Source organism: Gastrolobium bilobum, unplaced genomic scaffold (genome assembly GCF_033153095.1).
Source record: "Gastrolobium bilobum isolate Gb01-03AN ecotype WA unplaced genomic scaffold, APGP_CSIRO_Gbil_v1 utg3209, whole genome shotgun sequence".
Lineage (NCBI taxonomy): Eukaryota > Viridiplantae > Streptophyta > Magnoliopsida > Fabales > Fabaceae > Gastrolobium > Gastrolobium bilobum.
Window position 1 is genome coordinate 1 of NW_026899772.1, and position 24266 is coordinate 24266.

The 24266-nt window shown below is 37.3% G+C and overlaps 5 protein-coding genes across 7 annotated transcripts; 3 read left to right on the forward strand and 2 right to left on the reverse strand.

Annotated features, from left to right (window-relative positions):
* Window positions 1–61: 61 nt before the first annotated feature.
* On the forward strand, window positions 62–2966 carry LOC133293370 (uncharacterized; the record flags this gene model as incomplete). The annotated part of the gene is made up of 4 exons (XM_061491940.1): window positions 62–440; window positions 795–1225; window positions 1506–1935; window positions 2221–2966. Coding segments are annotated over 4 exons (1986 nt in total), but the record flags the coding sequence as incomplete, so codon positions are not given.
* A 33-nt stretch (window positions 2967–2999) lies between these two features.
* Window positions 3000–3884, forward strand: LOC133293301 (uncharacterized). The gene has a single exon (XM_061491848.1). It carries the CDS (start codon window positions 3000–3002, stop codon window positions 3882–3884), a length of 885 nt encoding a protein of 294 aa, XP_061347832.1.
* A 3768-nt stretch (window positions 3885–7652) lies between these two features.
* Window positions 7653–11088, reverse strand: LOC133293364 (pentatricopeptide repeat-containing protein At5g18950). Of its 3 annotated transcripts, XM_061491929.1 has the most exons (3): window positions 10952–11081; window positions 9724–10026; window positions 7653–9624 (listed from the first exon to the last, which is right to left on the reverse strand). In XM_061491929.1, the coding sequence occupies exon 3, from the start codon at window positions 9596–9598 to the stop codon at window positions 7787–7789; it is 1812 nt and encodes a 603-aa protein (XP_061347913.1). In that variant the 5' UTR covers window positions 9599–9624; window positions 9724–10026; window positions 10952–11081; the 3' UTR covers window positions 7653–7786. The 3 variants fall into 3 exon arrangements, with proteins under 3 accessions (XP_061347913.1, XP_061347914.1, XP_061347912.1); XM_061491930.1 differs by lacking the exon at window positions 9724–10026 and having other exon boundaries at window positions 10952–11088; XM_061491928.1 differs by lacking the exon at window positions 10952–11081 and having other exon boundaries at window positions 9724–10215.
* Window positions 11089–11406: 318 nt separating this feature from the next.
* On the forward strand, window positions 11407–14528 carry LOC133293357 (protein FAR1-RELATED SEQUENCE 7-like). Its single transcript, XM_061491918.1, has 2 exons — window positions 11407–11575; window positions 11954–14528. Exon 2 carries the CDS (start codon window positions 12154–12156, stop codon window positions 14434–14436), a length of 2283 nt encoding a protein of 760 aa, XP_061347902.1. The 5' UTR covers window positions 11407–11575; window positions 11954–12153; the 3' UTR covers window positions 14437–14528.
* Window positions 14529–17001: 2473 nt separating this feature from the next.
* LOC133293350 (F-box/kelch-repeat protein At3g23880-like) lies at window positions 17002–19014 on the reverse strand. The gene is made up of 2 exons (XM_061491905.1): window positions 17654–19014; window positions 17002–17562 (listed from the first exon to the last, which is right to left on the reverse strand). The coding sequence occupies exon 1, from the start codon at window positions 18915–18917 to the stop codon at window positions 17667–17669; it is 1251 nt and encodes a 416-aa protein (XP_061347889.1). The 5' UTR covers window positions 18918–19014; the 3' UTR covers window positions 17002–17562; window positions 17654–17666.
* Window positions 19015–24266: the final 5252 nt, after the last annotated feature.

Genomic DNA, 24266 nt, shown 5'->3' on the forward strand with positions numbered 1-24266 from the left:
AACACAAGATAGAGTATAGCAGCGCATCGATGTGAAGCATCCATTATATCTTGGCTTGCAGTATCCATTGTTATTTCCATACGGTGAAGACGGTTATCGTGATGATGTCCAGCGTACTGTATCCAGTGGTAGGAAAAATGCAAGAGCCATGATCAGCATGAAGGAATTTTTTTCGTTTAGACTTCAGATGCAATCTGGAGAATCAGAAATTCTACATCGATCAAGGAAACTTTTCCAACAATTTCTGGTTGATGCATACACTATGATTGAGTTTGAACGACTTAATTTCATTCGATATAACCAGAGTCATCTGAGAGCTGAGTTGTACAAAAATATAAAACATTCATTAGATAGCGGTGAAGATGCAACACTGAGCACTGGAAAACGTATCATTATACCTTCTTCATTCACAGGCGGACCTAGATATATGGCTGAAAATTGTAAAGATGCTTTCGGAATTTGCCGTTGGGCTGGATATCCTCATCTTTTTATAACAATTACCTGCAATCCTAAGTGGCCAGAAATTACATGATTTGTTAGGGCCAGACAGCTGAACCCTGAAGATCGGCCTGATATTCTATGCAGAGTCTTCAAGTTCAAATTGGACCAGTTGCTACATGATTTAAAAAAGGAAAATATTCTTGGCAGATTCATTGCATGTAAGTATATTATAAACTTGATACTCTTTTTGTTAACTGGATTTTATACAAAAAAATTTACCTCATGCATTGAATCTTTCTATAACGTTGTTGTATTCTTATTATTACTTATGTTATATTCTTTGAATGTAACAGATGTTTGTACAATCGAATTCCAAAAGCGCGGACTACCTCATGCTCATATTCTTCTATTCTTGAACCCTTCAAGCAAAGCTGAAAGTGCTCTTGATATTGATAAATTGATTTCAGCCGAGATACCTGACAAGGAAATGAATCCTACGCTGTTTATGGCTGTCACGAGTTACATGATACATGGTCCATGTGGTCCTGAAAATTACAAATCTCCTTGCATGAAGGACGGACGGTGTTCAAAAAAATTTCCAAAAAACTTCTGCTCTCGTACTTTTATTGACGATGATGGATTTCCTCATTATAAGAGAAGAAATGATGGGAGAGTTGTGAACAAAAATGGTGTTGAACTTGATAATTGTTATGTTGTGCTCTATAATGCACACCTTCTTTTAAAGTACCAGACTCATATCAACGTTGAATATACTTGCAGAGAAGTGCCATTAAATATCTTTTTAAATACATCCACAAAGGGAATGACAGAGTGACAGCTGCCATAAATCATTCGGACGATGAAATAAAAATGTTTTATGACTGCAGGTACTAAAAATAATCTCCATTGTGTTTTGCTTTCCTACAAAATTGGCACAATTTTTTTGAGAAATTATTAACTTAAATGTTCACCGATTTATTTATTTATGATAGGTATGTCTCCGCATGTGAAGCAGCTTGGAGAATATTTGGATTTGACATTCATTCGAGATATCCCCTGTTCAGAGATTGCCATTTCACTTGCCTAATGAAAAGAACATTATTTTCAGTGATAATGATTCGTTGTATGATGTAAAGACAAGGGCGGAGTCTAGACTGTCAATTTTTGAGTCTTGGATGGATGCAAATAAAAAATATCCAGAAGGTAGGCATCTAACTTATGGAGAGTACCCGACTGAATTTGTTTTCAAAGAAAAAACGCATGAATGGAATCCGAGAAAAAAAGGATTTTCCATTGGAAGGATAAATCGTTTTTCTGCCAATAATGGAGAAGATTCATATCTTCGCACCTTGCTTAATTTTCAAAGAGGTTGCACCAGTTATGAAGATCTTAGAACGATCAATGGCGTGGTTTTTCCTACATTTAAGGATGCGTGCTATTCTTTAGGACTTCTGGTTGATGACAATGAGTACATTGATGCAATTAAGGAGGCAAGTTCCTGGGGATCTACGAAAAGAATAGGACGTTAAGGTACGGGTTATAATAATATTTCATACAATTTTTTTTTTGTTTAACCGAAATCAGCATATGCTGCCTTAGTACTTATTAGCTTTTTTTGCCCGTATTCAGCAAATGTTGCTTTAGTGCTTATTTTGTTTTTTTTTGCCCGCATTCAGCAAATGATGCTTTAGTACTTATTTCGCTCTCTTTTCTTTCTTTGATTACTTTATCTTTGTTAATTTTTTAATTTTTTTTCCTTTGAATTTTATGCTTTGTCAGATGCAATTCTTACAGAAGAGTCTATAAAAAACATAACTCTTGAAGAAATTGATAAGGTACTGCAGAGCAATGGGAAATGCCTCTCTGATTATCCGTCAATGCCACGCATCAATAGTGAAACTTTGCTTGATATGCAAAATCGATTAGTGTTGGATGAATTAATGTATGACATATTTGCTTTGGAAGAGGAGCATAAAAGACTAATTAATTCCCTCACTGATGAGCAGAAAGCTGTTTATGATAAAATTGTTTCAGCAGTTACGGCAGGTAATGGAGGGTTATTTTTCCTCTACGGGTTCAGTGGTACAGGAAAAACATTTATTTGGAATACTCTTTCAGCATCTATTAGATCAAAAGCTGGAATCGTACTTAATGTTGCTTCTAGCGGAATTGCTTCCCTTCTGCTTCTTGGAGGACGAACAACGCATTCTAGATTTCGTATTCCTATTCAAATCAATGAAGATTCAACGTGTAATATAAAGCTGAAATCTACTACAGCTGAGTTGCTGTCAAAAACAAAGTTAATCATTTGGGATGAAGCTCCAATGGTACATAGATTTTGCTTTGAGGCTCTGGATATGACACTGAGAGATGTTCTTAGAATTTCTGATACAAGCTGTGTTGATATGCCATTTGGTGGAAAAGTTGTTGTTCTAGGAGGTGACTTTCGGCAAATATTACCTGTCATTCCTCATGGAAGCAGACAAGATATAGTTCATGCAACCATCAATTCTTCTCATCTATGATCCCATTGTCATTTATTAACTTTGACCAAGAACATGCGTCTTAATTCTGGAAGTAGCGCTCACAATTTAGAGGAAATAAAAGAATTTTCTGAGTGGCTACTTAAAGTTGGGGATGGTAATCTTGGAGATTATGTTGATGGAGAATCTATTATAACAATTCCAGATGAATTGTTGATTAGAGAATCGGAAGATCCGCTGTCGGATATGGTTAATTTTGTTTATCCGAATCTCTTGGATAATATTTTGGATCAGACCTTCTTTAAAGAACGTGCTATTCTAACTCCTAAATTGTCCGATGTTGCTATGCTAAACGAGCACCTAATGTCTATGATTCCTGGTGAAGAAAGGACTTTTTTGAGTTCGGCTAAAATTCTTAAGCAAGGTGGGACTTCCTCTGTTGAGGATGATGAAATCACCCTTGAGATCTTAAATACATTATCATGCTCAGGGATTCCTGATAATAAATTAATCTTGAAAGTTAAAGTTCCAGTAATGCTATTAAGAAATATTGATCAGTCGAGAGGTTTATGCAATGGCACGAGATTGCTTATTACAAAATTAGGGAATCATGTTGTTGAGGCCATTGTACTTACAGGAAGCAATATAGGGGAAACTGTGTTAATCCCTAGAATGACGATGAGCCCATCGAGTCATACATTTCCTGTAAATTTCCAAAGAAGACAATTCCCCCTGATTGTATCGTTTGCCATGACTATCAACAAGAGTCAAGGACAATCACTTTCACATGTTGCAATTTATCTCCCTAAGCCTGTCTTCACTCATGGGCAATTATATGTGGCATTGTCTAGAGTAAATAGTAAGCATGGATTGAAGATATTGATACTTGATGAAAATGGCTGCGTTACGAATAATACCCTTAATATAGTTTACAAGGAAGTATTTCAAAGACTGCTATAGTATATTGGGTTCTTTATTCAAAGATATAACTTCGTTGTATGTACAGGTAAAGACAAAAAAAATGACTATTTATTCGCGTCTCTTTTCCTTATCTATCTTCAAAGATATGACCTTTATTATCCTATTTTCTTTCCTATTTTTAATGTAACAATGAATGACTGTTTTGTTATTTAAAAAATGACTGTTTGGGACCTTTGAAATACTAACAAAATGAGTTCGGCCCGGAGGGCCGACCCACCATGCCAAACAAACCAATTTTTTTTCCCGTGCATCGGTACGGGTAATTCACTAGTAATGGTAAAGGTAGCAGTGTGTATTAGGTGTGCGGTTCGATTCCCTGTAATGTCCAAAAAAAAAAGGTAGCAGGGGTATAAACAAGCCAATTTATTGGAAGTCTAAAATTTGGTTTCTTTTAAGTTTGATTTGGCCTCACTTGATTAATAAATATAGGAAAAAACTATTTTTATCTCACATGACATAAGTTTTTTCTCCTACATACCCTTTGATAACTGTGCCATCTTTTTTTTTTTTTTTTTCCAGGTGGTGGAGCCTACTAATTTGTCTTTATAACATGAGATAACTATCTTTTTTAACATGAGATTAATAAAACCCACAAATATATTGGGCTAAAACTTAAAAAATAAAGTTTGTTTAGTAAATAAGTCTATGTCTAATTTAATAATACTTGGCTTGAAAATCTATCAGCTGACCTGATATATTATTATAATAAATAATATATTTTTATGTTAGTGAATCGTTAACCTAACTTTTTTAACCCTATTTAGGGTTGTCTACTTGCATTCTATCACGATCACAGTTTCACAAATACACTCTGACTATTGGTCTCTTCTTTCCTCCATTGGTCATGAAGTCTCAGCTTTAATGTATCTTAAATTGGTTCCAAACTAGCTCATAAATCAAATCTCTAATGAGATAATTGAATGTATTGAATTTTTTTTTTGTTCCGGATAGATAGCACGAAAGATGTAATTATATATGAACTGAGTGAATTCTATGATTATTTTTTCTCAAACGAAGGAATACATGATTTGATGCATTTATAGTGTCAACATTTGGATGTATGTGATTTTGAAAAAAATACATTTTATAATTATAAATGAGCTAAGCCAAACTCAAGCCAAGTCTTTAATTTTTCATAAACAAGTCAAGCCTAGAATTTAGCTTGTATAAGGCTAATGGGTCAAGTCAAACTCAAAATATTTTTTATAGGCTTGGCTCATTTAAGCTAAAACTTGGCTCAGACCATAGCTCATTTACACCCTTAACTGGAAGACTAGAAAAACAGATTTAAATTTACGGGATGAGTTATATTTACAAACTTTTTGTTTATAAATTCTTACAAACTACACTATGTACTACGAATTCAGTATACTATCCTCAATGGGGCGATCAGTTTGTTGGTGACTGGTAACGAGGAGACCAGTTTGTTGGTGATCGATAATAGGGCGACCAGTTTGTTGGTGATCGGTAATAGGGCAACCGGTTCGTTGGTTACAGGTAATGGGGCGACCAGTTTATTGGTGACTGGTAATGGGACGGTTTACTTTGGTGTGACTCGATTTGGGTTCTCCATATGTTGGGCGGTCTCTATTCTAGATCTGATAATGGGGTGACTGATTTATTGGTGACCGGTAATGGGGCGGTTTACTTTGGCGTGACTTGATTTGGTTTCTCTATATGTTGGGCGGTCTCTGTTCTGGATCCGATAATGGGGTGACTGATTTATTAGTGACCGGTAATGGGGCGGTTTACTTTGGCGTGACTCGATTTGGTTTCTCCATATGTTGGGCAGTCTCCTTAGTTTTTCTTCTATAATCATGTAAAATGTAGAGTCTGTTGTTTCTTTAACGCTATGATTTTTGACATCTGGTGCTCGAAGGACGGTAAGAGGGAAGTATTGGTGCTTGGAGGTGAGCTTGTTCTCCACATGGTGGCTCTGAATATTTGGTTCTTGTATTCTTTTCTTCTAGATCTAGGTTTTGACATCTTTTGTTCTGGTTCTTCATTTTCTAGTTGATTCTACTCTGATTTTCTAGTGTTCTTTCAGTTCTGGTGTCTTGTATTCTGATTCGGTTGTCTCTGGTTCTGGTGTTCCTTTTTTTGATCTTCAAGCTCTTTTTTTTATTTCTGGTTCTTCGTGCTCTTCTAATTCAATGTAAGAACTGCGGAGGAATTGTCTTTCAATAGCTCATAGTAGAGAAGAGGGAATCGGAGTCCACCGTTCCCACAAACGGCGCTAATGTACCGATAGTGGTACATAAAATGTATCCTATGGAGGGTGAAGTATGTTGATATAGTGGGTGCTCATAGTGACAATGGTAGAGACCAAAGCACTAGTGAAGCTTCCTATGGTGCATAAGGGGGGTGTATGTGGCCAAGATGACTCTACCAATGGGCAGAGTAACAACATAGTAGAGAGTGGGGAAGAAGATCCCCCCTCCATGTGAGAGGGGGGGTATTTAGAGAGGAGAGTCCTCTTTTTCATGGGGGAGACCGTTGGTCTCTCCTATGAATTGTCTCATCCAACCATGTCTTGTCTTGAGACAAGACATACTGCCCACTGTCAATGTACAGGGGCAGCTGTGCAGGGAAGGAGAATGCTCCAGTAGTGAGCTCTATGGCTTGTCATCGGTGCCCTCTAGAAGGTTCTAGATATGGGCTTTAAGAGATTAGACCCATCTGATGGGCCTAAGGTGTGCATCCAGAACAACAAGAAAGCATTGAAGTAGATTAATATAACATTAACTAATGAGGCGGCAATATGAAATGCAACTCAAGTAGGGTTATCGTTGAAGTCTCAAACAAGATGAAAATTTAGGGGGAGGTGATTGGGCTCAACTATGGCCGGTGAAAGGTGATTGTTGCTAAGTTTCAGTAAGAAGAGCAATGGAGATAAAGATGACTCCTAAGAAGAGGTGAAATAATATTTACGGTACGGAGAAGATTCCCCTGACATGGAAATGTTATGTCATAACCGTTTTCCAACCCTATAGCCACCACTGAGATGTGAGGTTGCATGACTCCTCATGTTTAAGGGTGATGCATGCGTACAAATGAGAAATAATAAGGTGTACAAGGACCACTTGCCTTTTAGTGAAATGATGCTCTTGCCCTGAAGACAGTTCTCAGAACAGAACTGAAACCAAGGCTTACTTTTTTTTCTTCTGTTTTTTTTTTTTTGTTCAGCACACTGAATAAGTGCGTTGGACACATAAGAGTTTATAATTTCCTCAAGAATAACATCTTCATATAAAAATAATGAAATCTTAACTAATGGGAGTTTAGTATTAATTACTATAATGTAGTTCATTGTATCTCATGTAAGGACAAAATTGGACAAGTAATGTCTAACAAAGCAGAAAGTATTTGCAAAATTACTTTTATTTGAAGAAAGGAAGGAATGTCAAACAAATTGTGTAAATCAAACGTTTGGCATGGTACTCATATATGGGTCAATAGTTTTTTACAAAAGAATTATTTAGAAAGAACAAAAGTAAAGGCGGGATAATCAGAAACCTTCTTAGAAGCAAAGGAAACACACAAAAGAGGAATACATGAAAGGGCCAGAATGCAAATAACTCCCCTCAACTTTGGCCCTTAGGCAAATAGCTGCACAAACTTTCAATACGATGCAAATAACTTCTTTAACTATAAAAAGACCACAAATTTAGAAATCCAAATTGAAAATACAATTGCCCATATTAACGAAATTGTGAGGTATTTTACGTAGAAGCTCACATGTTTAAACTTCAAGATGTACAATGGGGAGCTTCAAGATGATTATAGTCTCACGATTACATAAGAAACTCAAAAAATTCTTCTTCATTTTATTGGTCACAGATATTATTATGTGGAAGATACAAACAACACAATCAGTTATATCAATTTCTTTCTAAGATCTTCACCAAACATAAGTTAGGAAGATGGAAATTCTCCTTGCTAAATTTACTCACCAAAGAATGGATTATGCTTTCTTCGAGTGTATATCCTAGTCTAAACATTAAATCTAAAACAACCATAATATCATCTAACTTATCTTCTTGCGACAAACTGTTAATCAGGTACTCAAAAGTCTGCCTCTGGGGTTTCAGCTTCAAACTCAGCATGTTTAGCAACCATTCCATTCCTTGAGCAGAATTTCCTTCTTTACATAATCCAACTATTATATGATCATGTGTAATGGCCATTGGTTCCAAATGCCTATCATGCATATCTTTCCACAACCTTATTGCACCCTGGGTGTCTCCGACTTTACAAAGTCCTTTTATAAGAGGAGTAAAAGAGAAAGCTGATGGCTCTAAACCCTGTGCCAGAAGTTTATTAAAGAGTTTCGTAGCCTTAACTAGATTCCATTCCTTGCACAGGCCTTTAATTAGAGAGTTGTATGTGACCAAATCAGGGACAACACCCTTATGAGACATTTCTTTAAACAAGCTCATAGCTTCAACTGTCTTTCCATGCAAACACAAACCTGAAATCATTGTGCAGTAGCTAACTGTGGGTTCAATATAACCTCTACCACACATATCCTTATAGAGCTTCCATGCCTTAACAAAATCACCCATCTTACAATACCCATGTATCATTGCATTATAGGTGTAATCATTGGGCAGAAATCCTTTTTGAATCATCTCAAACCATAGCTTCCTGGCCTCACCAAGCCGTCCCATCTCACAATTACCTTTGATTACTGTTGTGTACATGACCCTGTCTGGGAAATACCCTCTATCCTTGAGATCATTAAAAACCCGGAAACCCTCAGAATTCTTCTTCTTCAAAAGTCTATTTATGATTTCCTGATAAGTAAAGATATCAGGATTACATTTTTTTGCAATCATAATATGAAGGATCTCAGATACTCTAGCATATTGTCCCTCCTTACAGAACCCAGTTATAAGCACGTTGAAAACAGTTTTATCAGGACACAAACCATTTTCCAGAACCTGTCCAAGAAGTTCATACCCTTTGACAAAGTTATTTTCTGCACAGAATGCCTTTATCAGATATCCAACAGTTTCAACATCAATGCTAGCTACAACACCAGATTCCGTCATCTGCTCATACAATGTCCAAACCAGATCAGTCCTACCAACCTTCAAACAACCCAACAAAGATGCTTTCCAAGTTGTCACTGATGGAGAAAACCCAACCTTTCTCAACATAACAAACACATCAAGTGCATCCTCAACCATTCCATCACTGCAGAGATGCTGAATGTAACACTCCAAAGAGGCAGGCTCGGGAGTAAAACCTGAGCAATCAAGCAAGGATTTTGCTGCTTTGCATGCCCCAGCATCCACAAGCAAATCGAAGAGTGCAGTGCAGGAAGATTGATCAGGCAAGAAATCACAATGAGAGCACAGCCAGTGAAAGAAACGAAGGGAGAGGAAGGCATTGTTCTGGTGGTTCAGATAAAGGAGGAAGAAAGAAGGGTCAGCAAAATTGAAAGATGGGTATTGGGAAAGAAGGGTGTTCTCCCAACGAGGCTTTGTTCGAGTAATTCCGCAAATTTCTTTAGCAATACGCGTAAAGTTGCGATCTTTAGCATCTGGGTCTTTGGTGTGACAACACCCTTGTTCGCTTTCTGCAATGAGGTTTCGAAATTGGGTACTGCCCCTACGGTTTTGGCTAGAGAAAGCACGACTTCGGAGGAGGAAGGTTACGAAAGCATACGAAGGAGTTCCTCTCACCATTGTCAGCTCATGGGATTCAGTGGTTCCTGAATCGTTCAGACAAAGAAAAACCAATCAATGAATAATAATAATAATACTAAAAACACTACCAGAAATATGTAACCAGTAATTATAAAAGAGCATACCCAACTGAAAGTATTTCAGAATGACACAATTTCCTCAACTTTCCCACCACAAGAACTGGATCTATGTCTCCAATTAAAGTCATTTTATGGTCCTTGAATTATGAGGTCACTTAAACTTCAGAAGAGACTGACCAGCATACAAAGAAAAGATACTCCTGTTACTGACCAGAACAAGATGCATATCATCTAAAGAAGAAAGGATCAATTTGAATAGTTAAAGTCTTGCCTCACTGCCTCTGCAGTGTAGAAGGTATCTGGACGAGATCCCAGTTTCATGAATTTCACGGTTGTCAGTTTCTTATCCTAATGTACACATTTGAATCGAAAGCTATGTTGAATTTTACTGCACTAAAATTCAATAACAAAAAAAGCTGTTCCCAAAATACAATTCAATAACCAAATTGCATTAAAATACAGTGAGCTCTTATAGATCATTCAGCTCATACATGCCGATGATATGTCAATAGTTCAAATAAAATCATACCAGAATGTTCAACATCAAGAGGAACACGAAGACAATGGAATTCACATTTCAAATAGCATATTGAAAGAGAGTATTTAATGTAAAACTAGATTAAATTATTCTCACGAACAATGAAATTGATATAATATTTGGTGAATTTTACAAAGTAGATGATGAAATAAAAGTTATACTTCCAAGACACAAAAGTTTAATATTCTGCAATAAAGAAAATCCAAAATCTGCTTTCTTAGGAAGATGTCTTACAAAAGACATTTTTCAACTCTCTAAACAGTTTGATAAAATGTATAATTTGACAAAAGCATAGAAAAAATTGATGAAGACCAAATCATATATCTTGGATTTTCTCAAGCCAAATGAAGAGTATACAAAATACAATTTCAACAACCCTGCAACACAAGCATAAGCGATGCATATTTGTTAAAATTCAAATTCAATTCAATAAAGACATTACTGCTGATGCATACAATCTAAAGGGAACATTGTATCACAAAACAGAAAGAAATGTGGGTCTGAGATTGTAATCATGTAAGCATTTAAACAAACATTTGTCATGCTCACGAACTTGGCATCTTAACAATGCCTATCAGATTACCCCTAATATATAAGCCAAGTAAGTCAAAAGAAGAGTGCACATCAATAGCAGCACTCAGCAAACAGCAACCAAACACAATGCACAGAAGCTTGGATTCGGAAACACAAAGAACAGGAGAATGAAAAGGACGAGCGTTAGATGGAGAAACTCACAGAAGAGCAATTGGAACAGAAGTTCCCAGCCACCGAAAGCAATAGCTTAGCAGAGTGAAGAGCGAGCACCAGATCAGAGGACCACGAAGAAGCAGAACCTGAAGCTGAAAAACTGGAAGCAGAATCGACAACCTTGTTCACAACCCAAAACTAGAACTGGAAGCACATTCGTGAGTCGCGAGTGGGTGTTGAAGTTGAACTATTGATATTGGATAAGCCCACCTTAATCTAATTAATCAAGGGCCCATTGGGCCGTGGAGAGTTAAAAAGTCAGGTCACAAAGTGGGCTAATGAACAAAGGCTTTAACCCACTATTTTCCACGTAATTGGAGTCTAGTGGGCTGTATTGGGCACGGGTTTTGGATAAGCATCCGTATCTGGATCCGGATCCGGATCGTATGTATATCCGAATCCTACACCGCCAATTCCAAAAAAGCTGAAGAAGAAACGGGAATACGATTACCGTTTTCTCATCTCGTCCTAAATTCCTTACAACGCTTTTACCTGTTAATTGTAATACCCCACGTTTGTTCTTTTCGAAACCCTATTCTACTCTTTCTCTTTCTCCCATTCGAATTTCATTTTTTTTTCTATCTCTTCCGTCCAATTCATCAATGCTTCAAGGTAAGTTTTATATCTGAAACTCTAACTATTGATCCATTTCCTGCTGCGTTGACTTTCGTTGTTATTTTATGCTTTCGCTCAAAACTTCAATTTTGCACAAAATTATTGTTTTGTTTAATTACTCCTAATCTCTCTATTTTTTCAATTGCTTCATTGAATTGCCTTCATTTTTTTTTTTTTAATTCTAAACTTAATTACTTCGTGGTAATTTCCCCCCGAGATTATGATATTTTCTGATTAAATTGTATGGCCACTGAGAAAATGGGATAAACGTGCGTTAAGAATTAAGATAGGGTTTATTAAATTTTCAAGCAAGGTCATAGCTTTGTTGCAGTTTGTATCTTACTTATGCCAGTATGTATCTTTCACCTATTGCAGGAATAGATGCCTTCGCCTTAGCGTATAAAGTGTGCTTTTGCTTGCCTTGAAGGAGGAAGGGTGGCTGAAAAGAAAATTTAATATATCACTTTCGGAAAACTTTGAAGAGTTTGAAATACCTGCAGTTTTCGTCTAAAGTTATATAGGACATTCTTCCTTTGTCCATACTACTTAGATTTAATGGATAAGAATTTGGGACCATGATTTTGAAGGAGCATCCTGTTGGTACTGAATTGGCAATGAATAATGCCAGTGTGGAGGAGGAAATAGATTTTTCTTGTGAACCATACATAGGGTTAGAATTTGATTCATCAGATGATGCACTTAAGTTTTACACATCATATGCAAATCGGACGGGATTTAAAGTTCGGATTGGTCAGCTTTATCGATCAAGAACTGATGGGTCAGTCTCTTCGCGAAGATTTGTGTGCTCGAAGGAGGGATATCAGCTCAGTTCAAGAACAGGCTGTCCAGCATTCATAAGGGTGCAAATAAATGGTTCTGGAAAGTGGGTTGTTGATCATTTTCATGAGGACCACAATCACAATCTTGAAATCGAAAGTGAAAATTGCACTCCAACATTGCAACAGAAGGGTGCTACAGCTATCAATTCTCTTACTGAAGTGCCTCGCAGGCCAAGGAAGAAATTGCTCAAAGAAGACAATGATGAACTCTCTTGTCCTGTTGGCATTATTAATTTCAAGCGCCTGAGAAAGGAAGAACTTGAAGGACAGTCCATGATTGAACCATTTGTCGGTCAAGAGTTCAGTTCGCCCAATGAAGCATACCAATTTTATCATGCATATGCAGCATATTTGGGTTTTGCAATTCGAATTGGTCAATTGTTTCGTTCTAAGAATGATGGGTTGATCACATCACGCCGTTTTGTGTGCTCAAAAGAGGGGTTCCAGCGCCCTTCAAGAGTTGGTTGTGGGGCATATTTGAGGATTAAGAGACAACCATCGGGAAAGTGGGTAGTGGACCGTCTCCAAAAAGATCATAATCATGATCTGGACTCTGAAAAGGAAGGTAGGGCAAAAAGTCTTCCTGCTTCTAACATTTTGACTGAGGAGGTAGATACTGGACTGGTAAATGGTGACTTATTTAGGATAGATAACTACCCTGTCCCTAGAGGAGTTAGACAAAATCACATTAAAAGTGATTGGTACAGTGTGCTTTTAGAGTATTTTCAATCAAGACAAGCAGAAGATACTGGATTCTTTTATGCTGTGGAAGTTGATAATAGTAATTGCATGAGCATATTTTGGGCTGATGGCAGATCTAGATATTCATGTAGTCAGTTTGGTGATGTCCTTGTTATAGACACATCATACCGAAAAAGTATCTATTTGGTACCATTTGCTACTTTTGTTGGAGTTAACCATCACAAGCAACCTGTTCTTCTTGGATGTGCTCTAATTGCTGATGAATCTGAAGAGTCTTTCACTTGGTTGTTTCAGACATGGCTGAGGGCAATGTCTGGCCGGCAGCCTCTATCAGTAATAGCTGATCAAGACATTGCAATCCAGAGGGCAATAGCAAAAGTCTTTCCAGTAACCCATCATCGCTTTTCATTGTGGCAAATTAAGGCAAAGGAACAAGAAAACATGGGTATGATGGGTAGTGGGTTTACAACAGATTACGAAAAGTGTGTTTACCAGAGTCAGACAGTTGATGAATTTGACACCACATGGAATGCCCTACTCAACAAATATGGATTGAAGGACAATGCTTGGCTAAAAGAAATGTATGAGAAGCGTGCATCCTGGGCTCCATTATATTTAAAGGGCACATTTTTTGCTGGCATTCCCATGAATGAAAGTTTGGATTCATTCTTTGGTGCACTTTTAAATGCCCAAACGCCTCTCATGGAGTTCATTTCACGCTATGAAAGAGGTCTTGAGCGACGCCGTGAGCAAGAAAGGAAAGAGGATTTCAATACTTCTAATTTTCAACCCTATTTGCAAACAAAAGAACCAGTAGAAGAGCAATGTAGAAGGCTTTACACTCTTGCAGTATTCAAAGTATTTCAAAAAGAGCTTTTGCAGTGCTATAGTTATCTTGGGTTTAAAATATATGCAGAAGGGGGGCTCAGCAGATATTTGGTGCGTAGGGGTGGAAATGATGTGGAGAAGCATGTCGTTACATTTAGTGCATCCAATCTCAGTATTAGTTGTAGTTGTCAGATGTTTGAATATGAAGGTGTTCTTTGTAGACATGCATTGAGGCTTTTCCAGATATTGGAATTACGAGAAGTTCCTTCTCGCTACATCTTGCACCGATGGACTAGAAATGCTGAGGAAGGTGTTTTTCCTGACATAGAATCATGGAGTAGCTCTCAGGAACTCAAAAATTTGATGCTATGGAGTCTAAGAGAAACTGCATCTAAATACGTTGACGCTGGTGCAACATCTATTGAAAAGTATAAACTTGCCTATGAGATTTTGCGAGAGGGTGGGAGGAAGCTATGTTGGCACAGGTGAATGATTCTATGTTCTGTGAGCTTGTACACAGTTGTACGATTAATTTTTGTAGCTTGAACTGTTTATTTATGGTGGTATTTTAGCTCTTCTAATCAAATACTAACATTTTTCATTCGTCTTAGTATTTCTACCTTTTTAAGTAATTATTGAATGGATCAGATACAGGAACTATGCTGACTCCGTATATGGTGTGGTTCATACGAGTTTTTTAAGTAGGATTTATTTTAACAACAGAGACCCTGAACTCATGATAAGGATTGAAGTTGGTTTCACCTTAATTAATCTTAATTGAGCTGCACCTGCCATTTATGTTGCTTGTTTTAACGGTAATAAAATCAGAATGGTTTTCAAGTGAGCAACATCTGCTGTTTCTGGTGGCACTGGCAAAACAGGTAAATGTAATCATCTATTTTAGGGAGGATCCCCTGTCCTCCTACCTCTTTGCAATCATCTTCCCTTAGTCTTAATGAATTTCTTCGTTTATTAAAAAAATTGGTAAAAGTAAAGACCCAGGAGAGAGAGAGAGAGAGAGAGAGAGAGTAGACAGAGAAGCTGAGGAGGGGGGTGTTGAGTGGGTACGATATGTTAATTCATACTTATTACATTTGTGCCGTCTTTCCCATCATTGAGCTTGAAAACAGGTTTCCTGGTTGTTCCTGAGTTTGAAAGCCATGACCATTTATCCTTCAGACCTGATATAGCTAGAGTGTTCGTATTATGGGATCAAACATGTAATTGACTACAAATTATAGACCTTAGAAAGCGATACATCTCACACTTAAGAATTGTTTTACAAATTAAAATATTAGCAGTCCTCTTGCAACACAGGCATCCCCGGAATTTCAGATTTCCAACATTGGTGTGCTCAACCATGACTATTTGATTGCACTGGAGAATGCAAAGTCCTTCACTCCTTTGGTGGTACTAGGGAGGCCCTTGGTATCTGGAGAAATGGTAGGGTAACCGGTGTACTTCAGGACTCAGGGTAGGGGATTCTCAGTGCAAAGCATTGACTACTGGGCGACGCCCCAATGCCACGCAATTCCTCCTTTTTGTTCATAAAATATTGGGGTTTGATTTTCTTATGTTAAATGAGAATTCCATTCTCATGTTGTAGAGATAAAAAGCATGTGGGACCCATGTGTTAGAAAAAATTATATGTAGGACTTATGTCAGCACGGAAATCGAAGGGTGTGTAGGAAAATTTGAATTCTCATGTTAAATGAGAATTATAAAACCCTAAAATATTATGTAGTAGAAAAAACTGAAGTATTCTATATCCGAGTAGTTCTCAAGGCTGACTTTTTTTGGGTAAGTTGTTAATTGTTTATTTGAGGTTCCAGTAACTGCCAAATGCTAATGTGATAGGAATCAAACAGTAACAATAGAATTTTCTGAATAATTCCTCTATTTAAATCTCATTCCAGGAAAATCAACAAGGTTCCACTTAAAACAAATCTGGTTACATACTATAGTGCTGCTATAGTTCAGATTGTGCAGAAGAAAATAAAGAAAAAGTTAACAGAATGTAAATGCTTCAGGGTCCTTCGAGATGCCCTGAGATCTCCCATTTTGCATCAGCAAATCCAGTGACCTCCATGGTACCCGTTCCATCTTCACGTCCCTCAGCATCATTATTGGGTCCAGCAGTATTAGCAGTATTTGGCCACCTTCCTCTCTTGCTGTCTGATATAAATCTTGCCATATTTGGCTCTGTCAAGTTGGGCCCTATCATAATGTATTATAGGTCTTAATAGAAACCTCTCTTTATCGTTATTGACTTCTTGTAAAACAAGGTTAAATGGTTCGATCAATAAGAGAGGGTGGTAAGATTCAAAAACAATTATAATGGCAATTATTATAGGGTCATGTTGTTTACATAGAGTTGATTAATTTTACTCTTATATTTTTCTCCTTTTTTTTTGCAAGAGGGGTCCAAGGGATCCTTATCCTATGCAAAAAAGTATATTATAGTTAGGCAAGGCAATGCACCAAGATTCCTGTGTCAAAACTAGAACTGTAGAGAACCTGGTTTCGAATTGTCCGAGAGCATCACTGGTTAGTTCCTTGACATTCCATAGAAAAACTCTCAAGTGGATAATAGAAATCCAGAGCAGCTATTATATCCTCATCGTACCAATAGATTCATGCACGAGGTGATGGCAAGTCTCTTTAGTCTTTGAGAAGTAGATTGATTTAGACATAAAGCGGTGATCGGATAAATAATAACCAAAGATAATCCCCACTACCCACCACCGGATTCTCTTCCTTTCTGTTGTTTTCTTCCGCCCTCTGTTTTCTTTCGCTAGGCGGTTAATGGGACAATTGTTTCTATTAGCTTTTGGCCATAAAAAAAATCTTATCGGGAATGGAAATTTGGGGCTCCAATTTGAGTACTCAGCATGTTGTTTTCTAATTAATTTATATTTTATTTCCCTCCAAGTATCCACACTCTCAAGAAGTCCTTGTCAGGAACTGTACATTTATTACTTAGCTTATAAAAGAAAAAGTCGTCCATGCAATGAGTGAGTTTGAGCAGACACCTCTTTCCATGAAGCAGGATCTAATTGGAAAAATTCTTTGGTATATTACATTGTTTATATACAAAAAAATGCAGTTATTTTAGTGTTTTTTTACCTCCAAACAAATACATAGGCTAGCATGCTGCAGGCCACAAATCTGTTTCCAGTGTTGTGCTAGAGAATCCGGTTCCTTAGCTCTTTGGCTTATTCCTTTCTCGGCTTTTTTTTCTAAAGGCAAGCATAGCATTGTGCTTTGCTATATAGGCAATAGAATAGGATGTGGTATATAGCCAATAGAGATGTAGAAGTTTTCCTTTTTTTAATCCTTCAATAACAGTATGTGCCCTTTCCCCCCCCTCAAAAGTAGTTCGTTACTTCTTTTAAACTTGAGAAAAGTCCTGATTCTTCTTTTAGAAACGCAACGGAATTAAGATGAGTAATTAAATATATGCTTCTTTCCACAATACAAGAAAGCATTATACTTCTCTTCACAGTAAATTCTTCCCATATACAAACAAATAGTTGAAGATGCAAATTTTCTCCATCATTGATGGATACATAACCCAATACAACAACACAAAACTGAGCTTAACAACGTTTGTACCTGCATATACATATTACACATGTCAAAATACATGAACAGAGATAAAATCAGTAAGGAATTAAAATACTTTGCACCGTTTATTCTTTCTTACACTTCACAGCACATTAACCTTGATGCTTCATTGGTGAAACCAGAGTTTCACAGTAGACCTCTGCATCAAACCAACCCTTCCCACCCTCAATCCTAGGATACTTAAATGATTGGTTTCTTGGGTCATACAGAATCAAGTCAAACTCAAACATCAAAAGGATTTCACTGTTCTCTGAAATGCAATATGGCCCTGAATACGAAAAATCTTCAGGATTAGGCAAATAAGGAATGGTCACCAACTTAACCCAAGACTCTCTGACTCCATAGTCCTTCATTAGCCACACAACAAAATTGGTTCTTTTGTAATCATAATTCATGCATAGGCATCCCCGTAAAACACCCAAAGAAGGGGTGGAACATTCTTCCTTTTCATAATCAGGTGGCAGAACTTCCCTATATGTTTCCTTCTGCAGGTCCAAAGAAACAATAACCCATAAAGAACTTGACCCAACAGAGTAATTACCAGCCCAATTAAGAGTACCACTGACAAATTTCCCAGAACTTTGGTAGGGTGAGACACCATGAGGGAAATCCTGAATCTTTCTCCAAGAATTGGTGGCCATACTATAAACCTTCACTTTAGATTCACTGAAGAACTCATTAGGATCGCAAAACACAGCCACCACCTTGTAATCTTCAGTGACATGATCATAACCAAGGCCAAAAACAGTGAAACACCCCGGCCTCCAATTATTACCCAAAGGTGGAGATTTCTTGGAGAGCCTAATGGAAGGATTCCAGAGAAGCACACAGTCTCCTTTTATGGCAAAACAAAGCAACCCATTACAAGAGCCAACAATCCCATCATGGCGGTACTTGTTCTTAACTGGGTAGTTAAGGTCCTCACAAATGATCGATGAGTTATTGAACAAAGAGCTCACATAGCAAGACTTGAGGTGAAACTCAGCGGTTGTGTCACTCAATATGATCTTATGGTTGGTGAAGTGGGTGCTCTGAGATGAGAAGTGAAGATGCTTTTTGATGAAGTAAGGATCAGATATCAGTGACATCCATGACTTGCATACACACCTGAACTTTAGCAGAGACCTCACGGGGAGCCTTGAAAGAATCTCAACAACGAGCTCATCAGGGAGGAAGGGTAATGGAAGGGGTGTCACTCCTGACTCAGACATAGCTTGCTTCTGAACCAAAGAAGGTGGCAGTGGTGAGGTTTGGTCTATGTGATTGACGAGTCGCTCTCTCTTCTTGGTGGCATCTAGGTGGCGGCGTTGGTGGTGGTAATAGGCACTTCCCTGTGATGACATGTCAATAACAGAGGAGATTGTGGCGTTGGTGGTGATGTAGTGATGGGTGATGAGTATTTCTGTTGAGTTAGTCTGAGAGGTTCATGTGGTGGTTGATGAAGATGATGAATAGTATATATTATTATGATTGCTGAGACTTTAATAAAAGTAACCCATGAAATGGAACTGTGGTGCTTGAGGCCTAATACAACGCCACGTTGCAGTTCTGGAAAGACACAAGATAAAGAAGAGGAAGAAAACGAGATAAAGAATCTAATGTGCTTCCAAAACAACAATGATTAATTAATCAAATTTATGTTGGGTTTTGCTTAATTTTTATGCAAATAAAAACCTCATTACTAAAATTTTATAGAATTCTCTTTCATTATAACAATATAAATTTATCTAACACTTTAATTTTATAGTATTTATCATACATGCTTACGCATATACAATATAAAATCATATAATAGTCGCTTTCCACCTCGTACGTTGTTGTATAACATTTAACTTGGTATACTCTTATTTTTTATGTTACATTTAACTTGGTGTCTCACAAATGAAGTTGCTTCAAGACGAAGTAAGCAATCAGAAAATCAAAAAAGAGTTCCCATGAAAAGGCTAGAACCTACAAATAAAATTTTACATACTCACCTCATTGAGAGGATTTCCATGACTTCATCTCACTACCTCAATTGCTGCTTTTTCTTTAATTTTCTTTGCCATAGTTTGCATCAGAAATTTTTTTGTAGCGGTGAGGGCTTGTCGCTTCTTCTACCTCTGTCACTCACTCGTGGCAGCTACTGCTTCATTCACGCTGTTTATATGTTGAAGATTATGTTAACATGCTTTTCATTAAGTCCCGCAGCCGCACGGTTATGCCACGCATTCTTTCTGTTTTTTTTATTCGTTTGCTTATCTTTCCATCCTTGGATGATTTCGGTGAGTCATTCAAAAGTTTGCTGTGGAAACGACAAACCAAGAATGAAATTTTTTCATTCTATTATCTTTTATCATGAGATGGACATGCACACCAGCTGCACATCATTGCAAATCTCCCCTACTTACAATTTAATAATAGTGTACTTAGTACAATTTGCTATCTTGTAGCTTGTTTACTTGTCAATCTCCCAATAATATCATGCAGTAGTTGCTTTTTCTTTATGAGTAAAAAAATCATATAATTATATTTTAAAAAAAATCACAAAATACTATTATTTTATAATATTTTACTTCTGTAGTTGGTTGTATACCTATTTGGTGCGTAATTAATTGTGTATGTGATACATGCATAATTATCACATGACAAGTTGAGGAGTTGTGCACAGACCACATGCACAACTAGTTGCGTACCATATGTATGTGCAATTAATTGGATTTTGTCATGTGATATCATCATGATTATTCTTGATACCTTCCAACTAATATGTGTACCATGGAATACATATCCAAAATGGAGTAATAGTACAATCTACACATACACATATTACAAAAACAAAGTAGAGAATTGTACAAACTGAATGCGACCTTGAACTCAATTTGATAGGAACCTAAAAAAATATTATGACTTTTTAGAGAATTGGAAGATAGGCAGAGGGAAAGAGAACATTGGAAGATTATGACCATTATAATAGAGAATTGCATAGATGATAACAATGATGCCACGTGAATAAATTTAGTTAGATGTGCGCATACTTGATGCTCAACAAATTACACATGAGTTATATGCGTAACTTGTGAGAGCTTGTCATGTGGCAATTGCGAATGTACCACATGCACAACTAATTAGGCATTAGGTATGCATGCAATTGAGTACATTAGTTAGATAAAATATTTAAAAATAATATAATCCGGTATTTTTTTTAAATGCAATTATATGGCATTTTTGCTTTTTTATATGCTTTTAATAAGACATGACATAAACTTGTTATTTGTAGTGAAGTTTACTTATTAGAAAGCATATCATGATGACTTTACAAAACAATCCCTTAATTTTTAGTGTTGCGAAATGTGCTTACGGGAATATACCACTATAAATAAAAACTGTTTAAAAAGATAATGAGAAATACAAGATTATATTATTATGGCATTTTCGTGTGTTTGGGCAATCATAACAGGTCGCAAAAGAGGATGAACTCAAGAAATATATTTTCTATGCTGTTATTTAAACTTGTGAGGGAAAAAACATAGCAAGGATTATATTAAGCAACGTGGACAAGATTTGGCTTACGCAATATGCATGCCTAATTTGACACAAGATTTTTAGAGTGATGAGATGCCTCGATGCTCTGAAGTTGGTTTACTCGGTGTATATGCTTGAAGGTGAAGCCGAGGATTGGTGGACGAACACTGTGCAACCGTTGGAAGCTGAAGGACGGGAAATCACCTGGCGGTTGTTTGAGACTTTGTTCTTGGATAACTACTTTCCTAGGGAGGCTAGGGAAAGGAAGCAAAATGAGTATAATGATTTGAAGCAAGGGTCGATGACAATTGACCAATATTTTGCCAAGTTCAATGAATTGGTGAAGTATGCTAATTATGGGAGAGCCTTACCCACTCCGGCCGAGATGACCTCCAAATTCCAATGGGGTCTGAATGAGAAGATGTCTAATTGCCATATCCGTGAGTTTAGCAAGTTTGTGAACCAATGCCGAAAAGTGGAAGAAGTGTACAATGTTTCCAAGATCAAAAAGCCTTCTGAGGCACAAACATCTGGTGCTAGTGGAGCAGCTGGCTCTACTCTAGAAAAAGTAAGAAAATTTATGACAAGAATGAAAAGAAGAAATTACAAGCTAGACAATCCGAAGAAAAGTTTAAGAGAAGCGGGAGTCAACAGAGTTGGGACAATGAAAGACCTATTGTGCCCAAGTGTGACAGTTGTGGCAGGCATCACAAGGGCGTTTGTTTGATGGGCCAAAATGTATGTTTCAAGTGTGGTAGACCTGGTCACTATGCGAGGTGTAACATCCCGAGCGCTGACGAGGGCGGGGAGTGATCGCCGGTGCGAAAGGACATGGACAAGGAGCAGCTCCTGACAGGCTTCCAGCGGGGGGTTACATGAATGAATCGAATTGACCCCCGAAAGAGAGGGATTCCAAAGGTTGTGCAGGTATGAAACTGCACAGTTTGGGATAGCTTATAAGAATTAATTGGTACTACCTATACTAATAAGATGCATCTTTTTTCGGTAGCCCGGAACGGAAGAACTCCATAGTTAAGCGTGCTTGACTTGGACCAATTCTGGGATGGGTGACCTGTTGGGAAGTTTTCCCTGGAAGTGTGCGAGTGAGGAAAAAGCACACTGAAAAGTCTCGTGTTAGTATGTGGGGATAGTCGTTAATTCTTGAAGCGGCCGAGCGTTACACGAGGGATTGTCCTTAGATCGTGGGACGAGTTGCTCACGTGCAAGTGGTTTCTGACCCTCCAGCAGCGGCACATGTTAGCACTTCGACCCAACCCCAGCTAGAGAGGTTCCCATGCTTGATGGAAGGTATGACGCATGTAGATTAATATGACATGCATAGTTTATTGAGGTTGGAGCCACACATGCCTAGATTGTGGACTCAATTATGATCGTGTGATTAGTTATGTCTAGTAATCAAAGACTAGACTATGAGTAGATTGATAAAATATTATGAGTTATATGCAATAACCTTTTCATGGATGTGGTTGTATTACCTCCATGAGGATATTATCCTATGAGAGAGAGAATTCTCATGAAAGGCCCAGATTGAGGGGAACTTCCCTTGGAGTTAGCCTTTGAAACCTCCTTGTGGTCAGACACCTAAGAGAAACATCCCATAGTGGATCTCTCTTGGAAGTTCCATCAGATGAGATTTTGTATGAGGTTATTAGTAGGACTGCAGAACGTCAAGGTTAAATATCAAGTGAATAGATATGACCCTTGAGGAAAGTGAAAGATGAAAATTCTTGAATGTATTAGTATCACCTAATAATAAAATTTAACATTCCCGTCTCGAGCCGGTTCAATTAACATGCATATGATAAAAACAAAAACAATGAAAGACTTAACTTACGAAAATACGAGCTAACTTTTTTCTTTTTCTCTTTTAATTCTCATTAGGCGTAAACGAAAATCGGACAGAGTAACCTCTGTAAATCGGACAACTGGGGATTTTCCAATCCCACTCTCAAGAGTTCCTGATAAACAGTTTAAACAATACAGATATCCAGAAGTACCAGTCATGATATACTCAGATACCCATCCATGGGCGCATGCAGAACTTGGCTCTGTGCCACTAATCTACTAGCACACAATCCAATACATAACATAACTGAATACTACCTAGTTATATCAACATGCCTGAATACATAAATGTACATGCATCAAATTGAAAGACATGTACAAGACATATACAAGCCATATATAAGGTGAGAGATCAAACATCATGATCCCCAAAATAACTAAAAATACGAAATACACTAATACACTCCAAAAAGGGTAGTAGCCTACAGCCACTCAAAATTCGATCCGTCAACTGCCTCAGCCACGTGTCGTGTCCCTGCCTAATGAGGGCTCACCGGGAGTCTGGGAACCTGAAATAATATCCCCAAAAGGGTGAGATAACAATCTCAATAAGTTCCAGGTTTATAGAGAATTCTCCATACCCCAGGCTCACTCCTGCATGAAAGTCAAATACAGAGTATACAGATGCATTTATAACAGATATCATAGCAGGACAAAAATTTTAAGGAGGACAAACTGAGTTCTCACGTCCCCTTTTAAAGAAACAAACTGGGTTTTTTTATTATTTGGACCAACTCGCTGAAGTGAGCTGCTCAGCGAGCATATTATATTACCTCGCTGAAGCGAGCTGCTCAACGAGCCAATTAAAACTTCTCGCTTGCTTTGCTCGCTGAAGCAAGACGCAGAACAAGGAAGAATTAATTTTTATTAATTCTTTATTTTCTTGATTTTGATTTTTCAACTGCTGATCTCAATTGCCTTTTCCATCAGATTAGTGATTTGTTACATTGAACATGAAACAATATGAAAATGGATTATAATCTTATCTAGTTGTTGGTATTTTAATATATTTTAGATTTATTAATTAACACTATATTAATAATCATATTAATCATTATTTAAAGTAATTTTAATATTAAAAACACAGACTTATCAACTAAATATTGAAATAACTAACAAAAGGTCCAAATACAAATTATCACATAATTGAATTTCCTAATGAATTGAACAAAGGAGATCAAAAGAGATGTAAGCTCCTGTATATACACAACATGCTCTTCAAGGACAACCGATCATATACAAGTGCTAACAGAATTCCTCAAGGTACAGTGTACCGGGAAAAAAAAAATTCATAAAGGCACATAAATGATATTGTTAGATAA

Excerpts from the sequence above, each read along its gene's own strand:
- LOC133293364 (XM_061491930.1), bottom strand. The coding sequence starts at position 9,598 with ATGGTGAGAGGAACTCCTTCGTATGCTTTCGTAACCTTCCTCCTCCGA.
- LOC133293350 (XM_061491905.1), bottom strand. The coding sequence starts at position 18,917 with ATGTCATCACAGGGAAGTGCCTATTACCACCACCAACGCCGCCACCTA.
- LOC133293301 (XM_061491848.1), top strand. The coding sequence starts at position 3,000 with ATGCGTCTTAATTCTGGAAGTAGCGCTCACAATTTAGAGGAAATAAAA.
- LOC133293357 (XM_061491918.1), top strand. The coding sequence starts at position 12,154 with ATGATTTTGAAGGAGCATCCTGTTGGTACTGAATTGGCAATGAATAAT.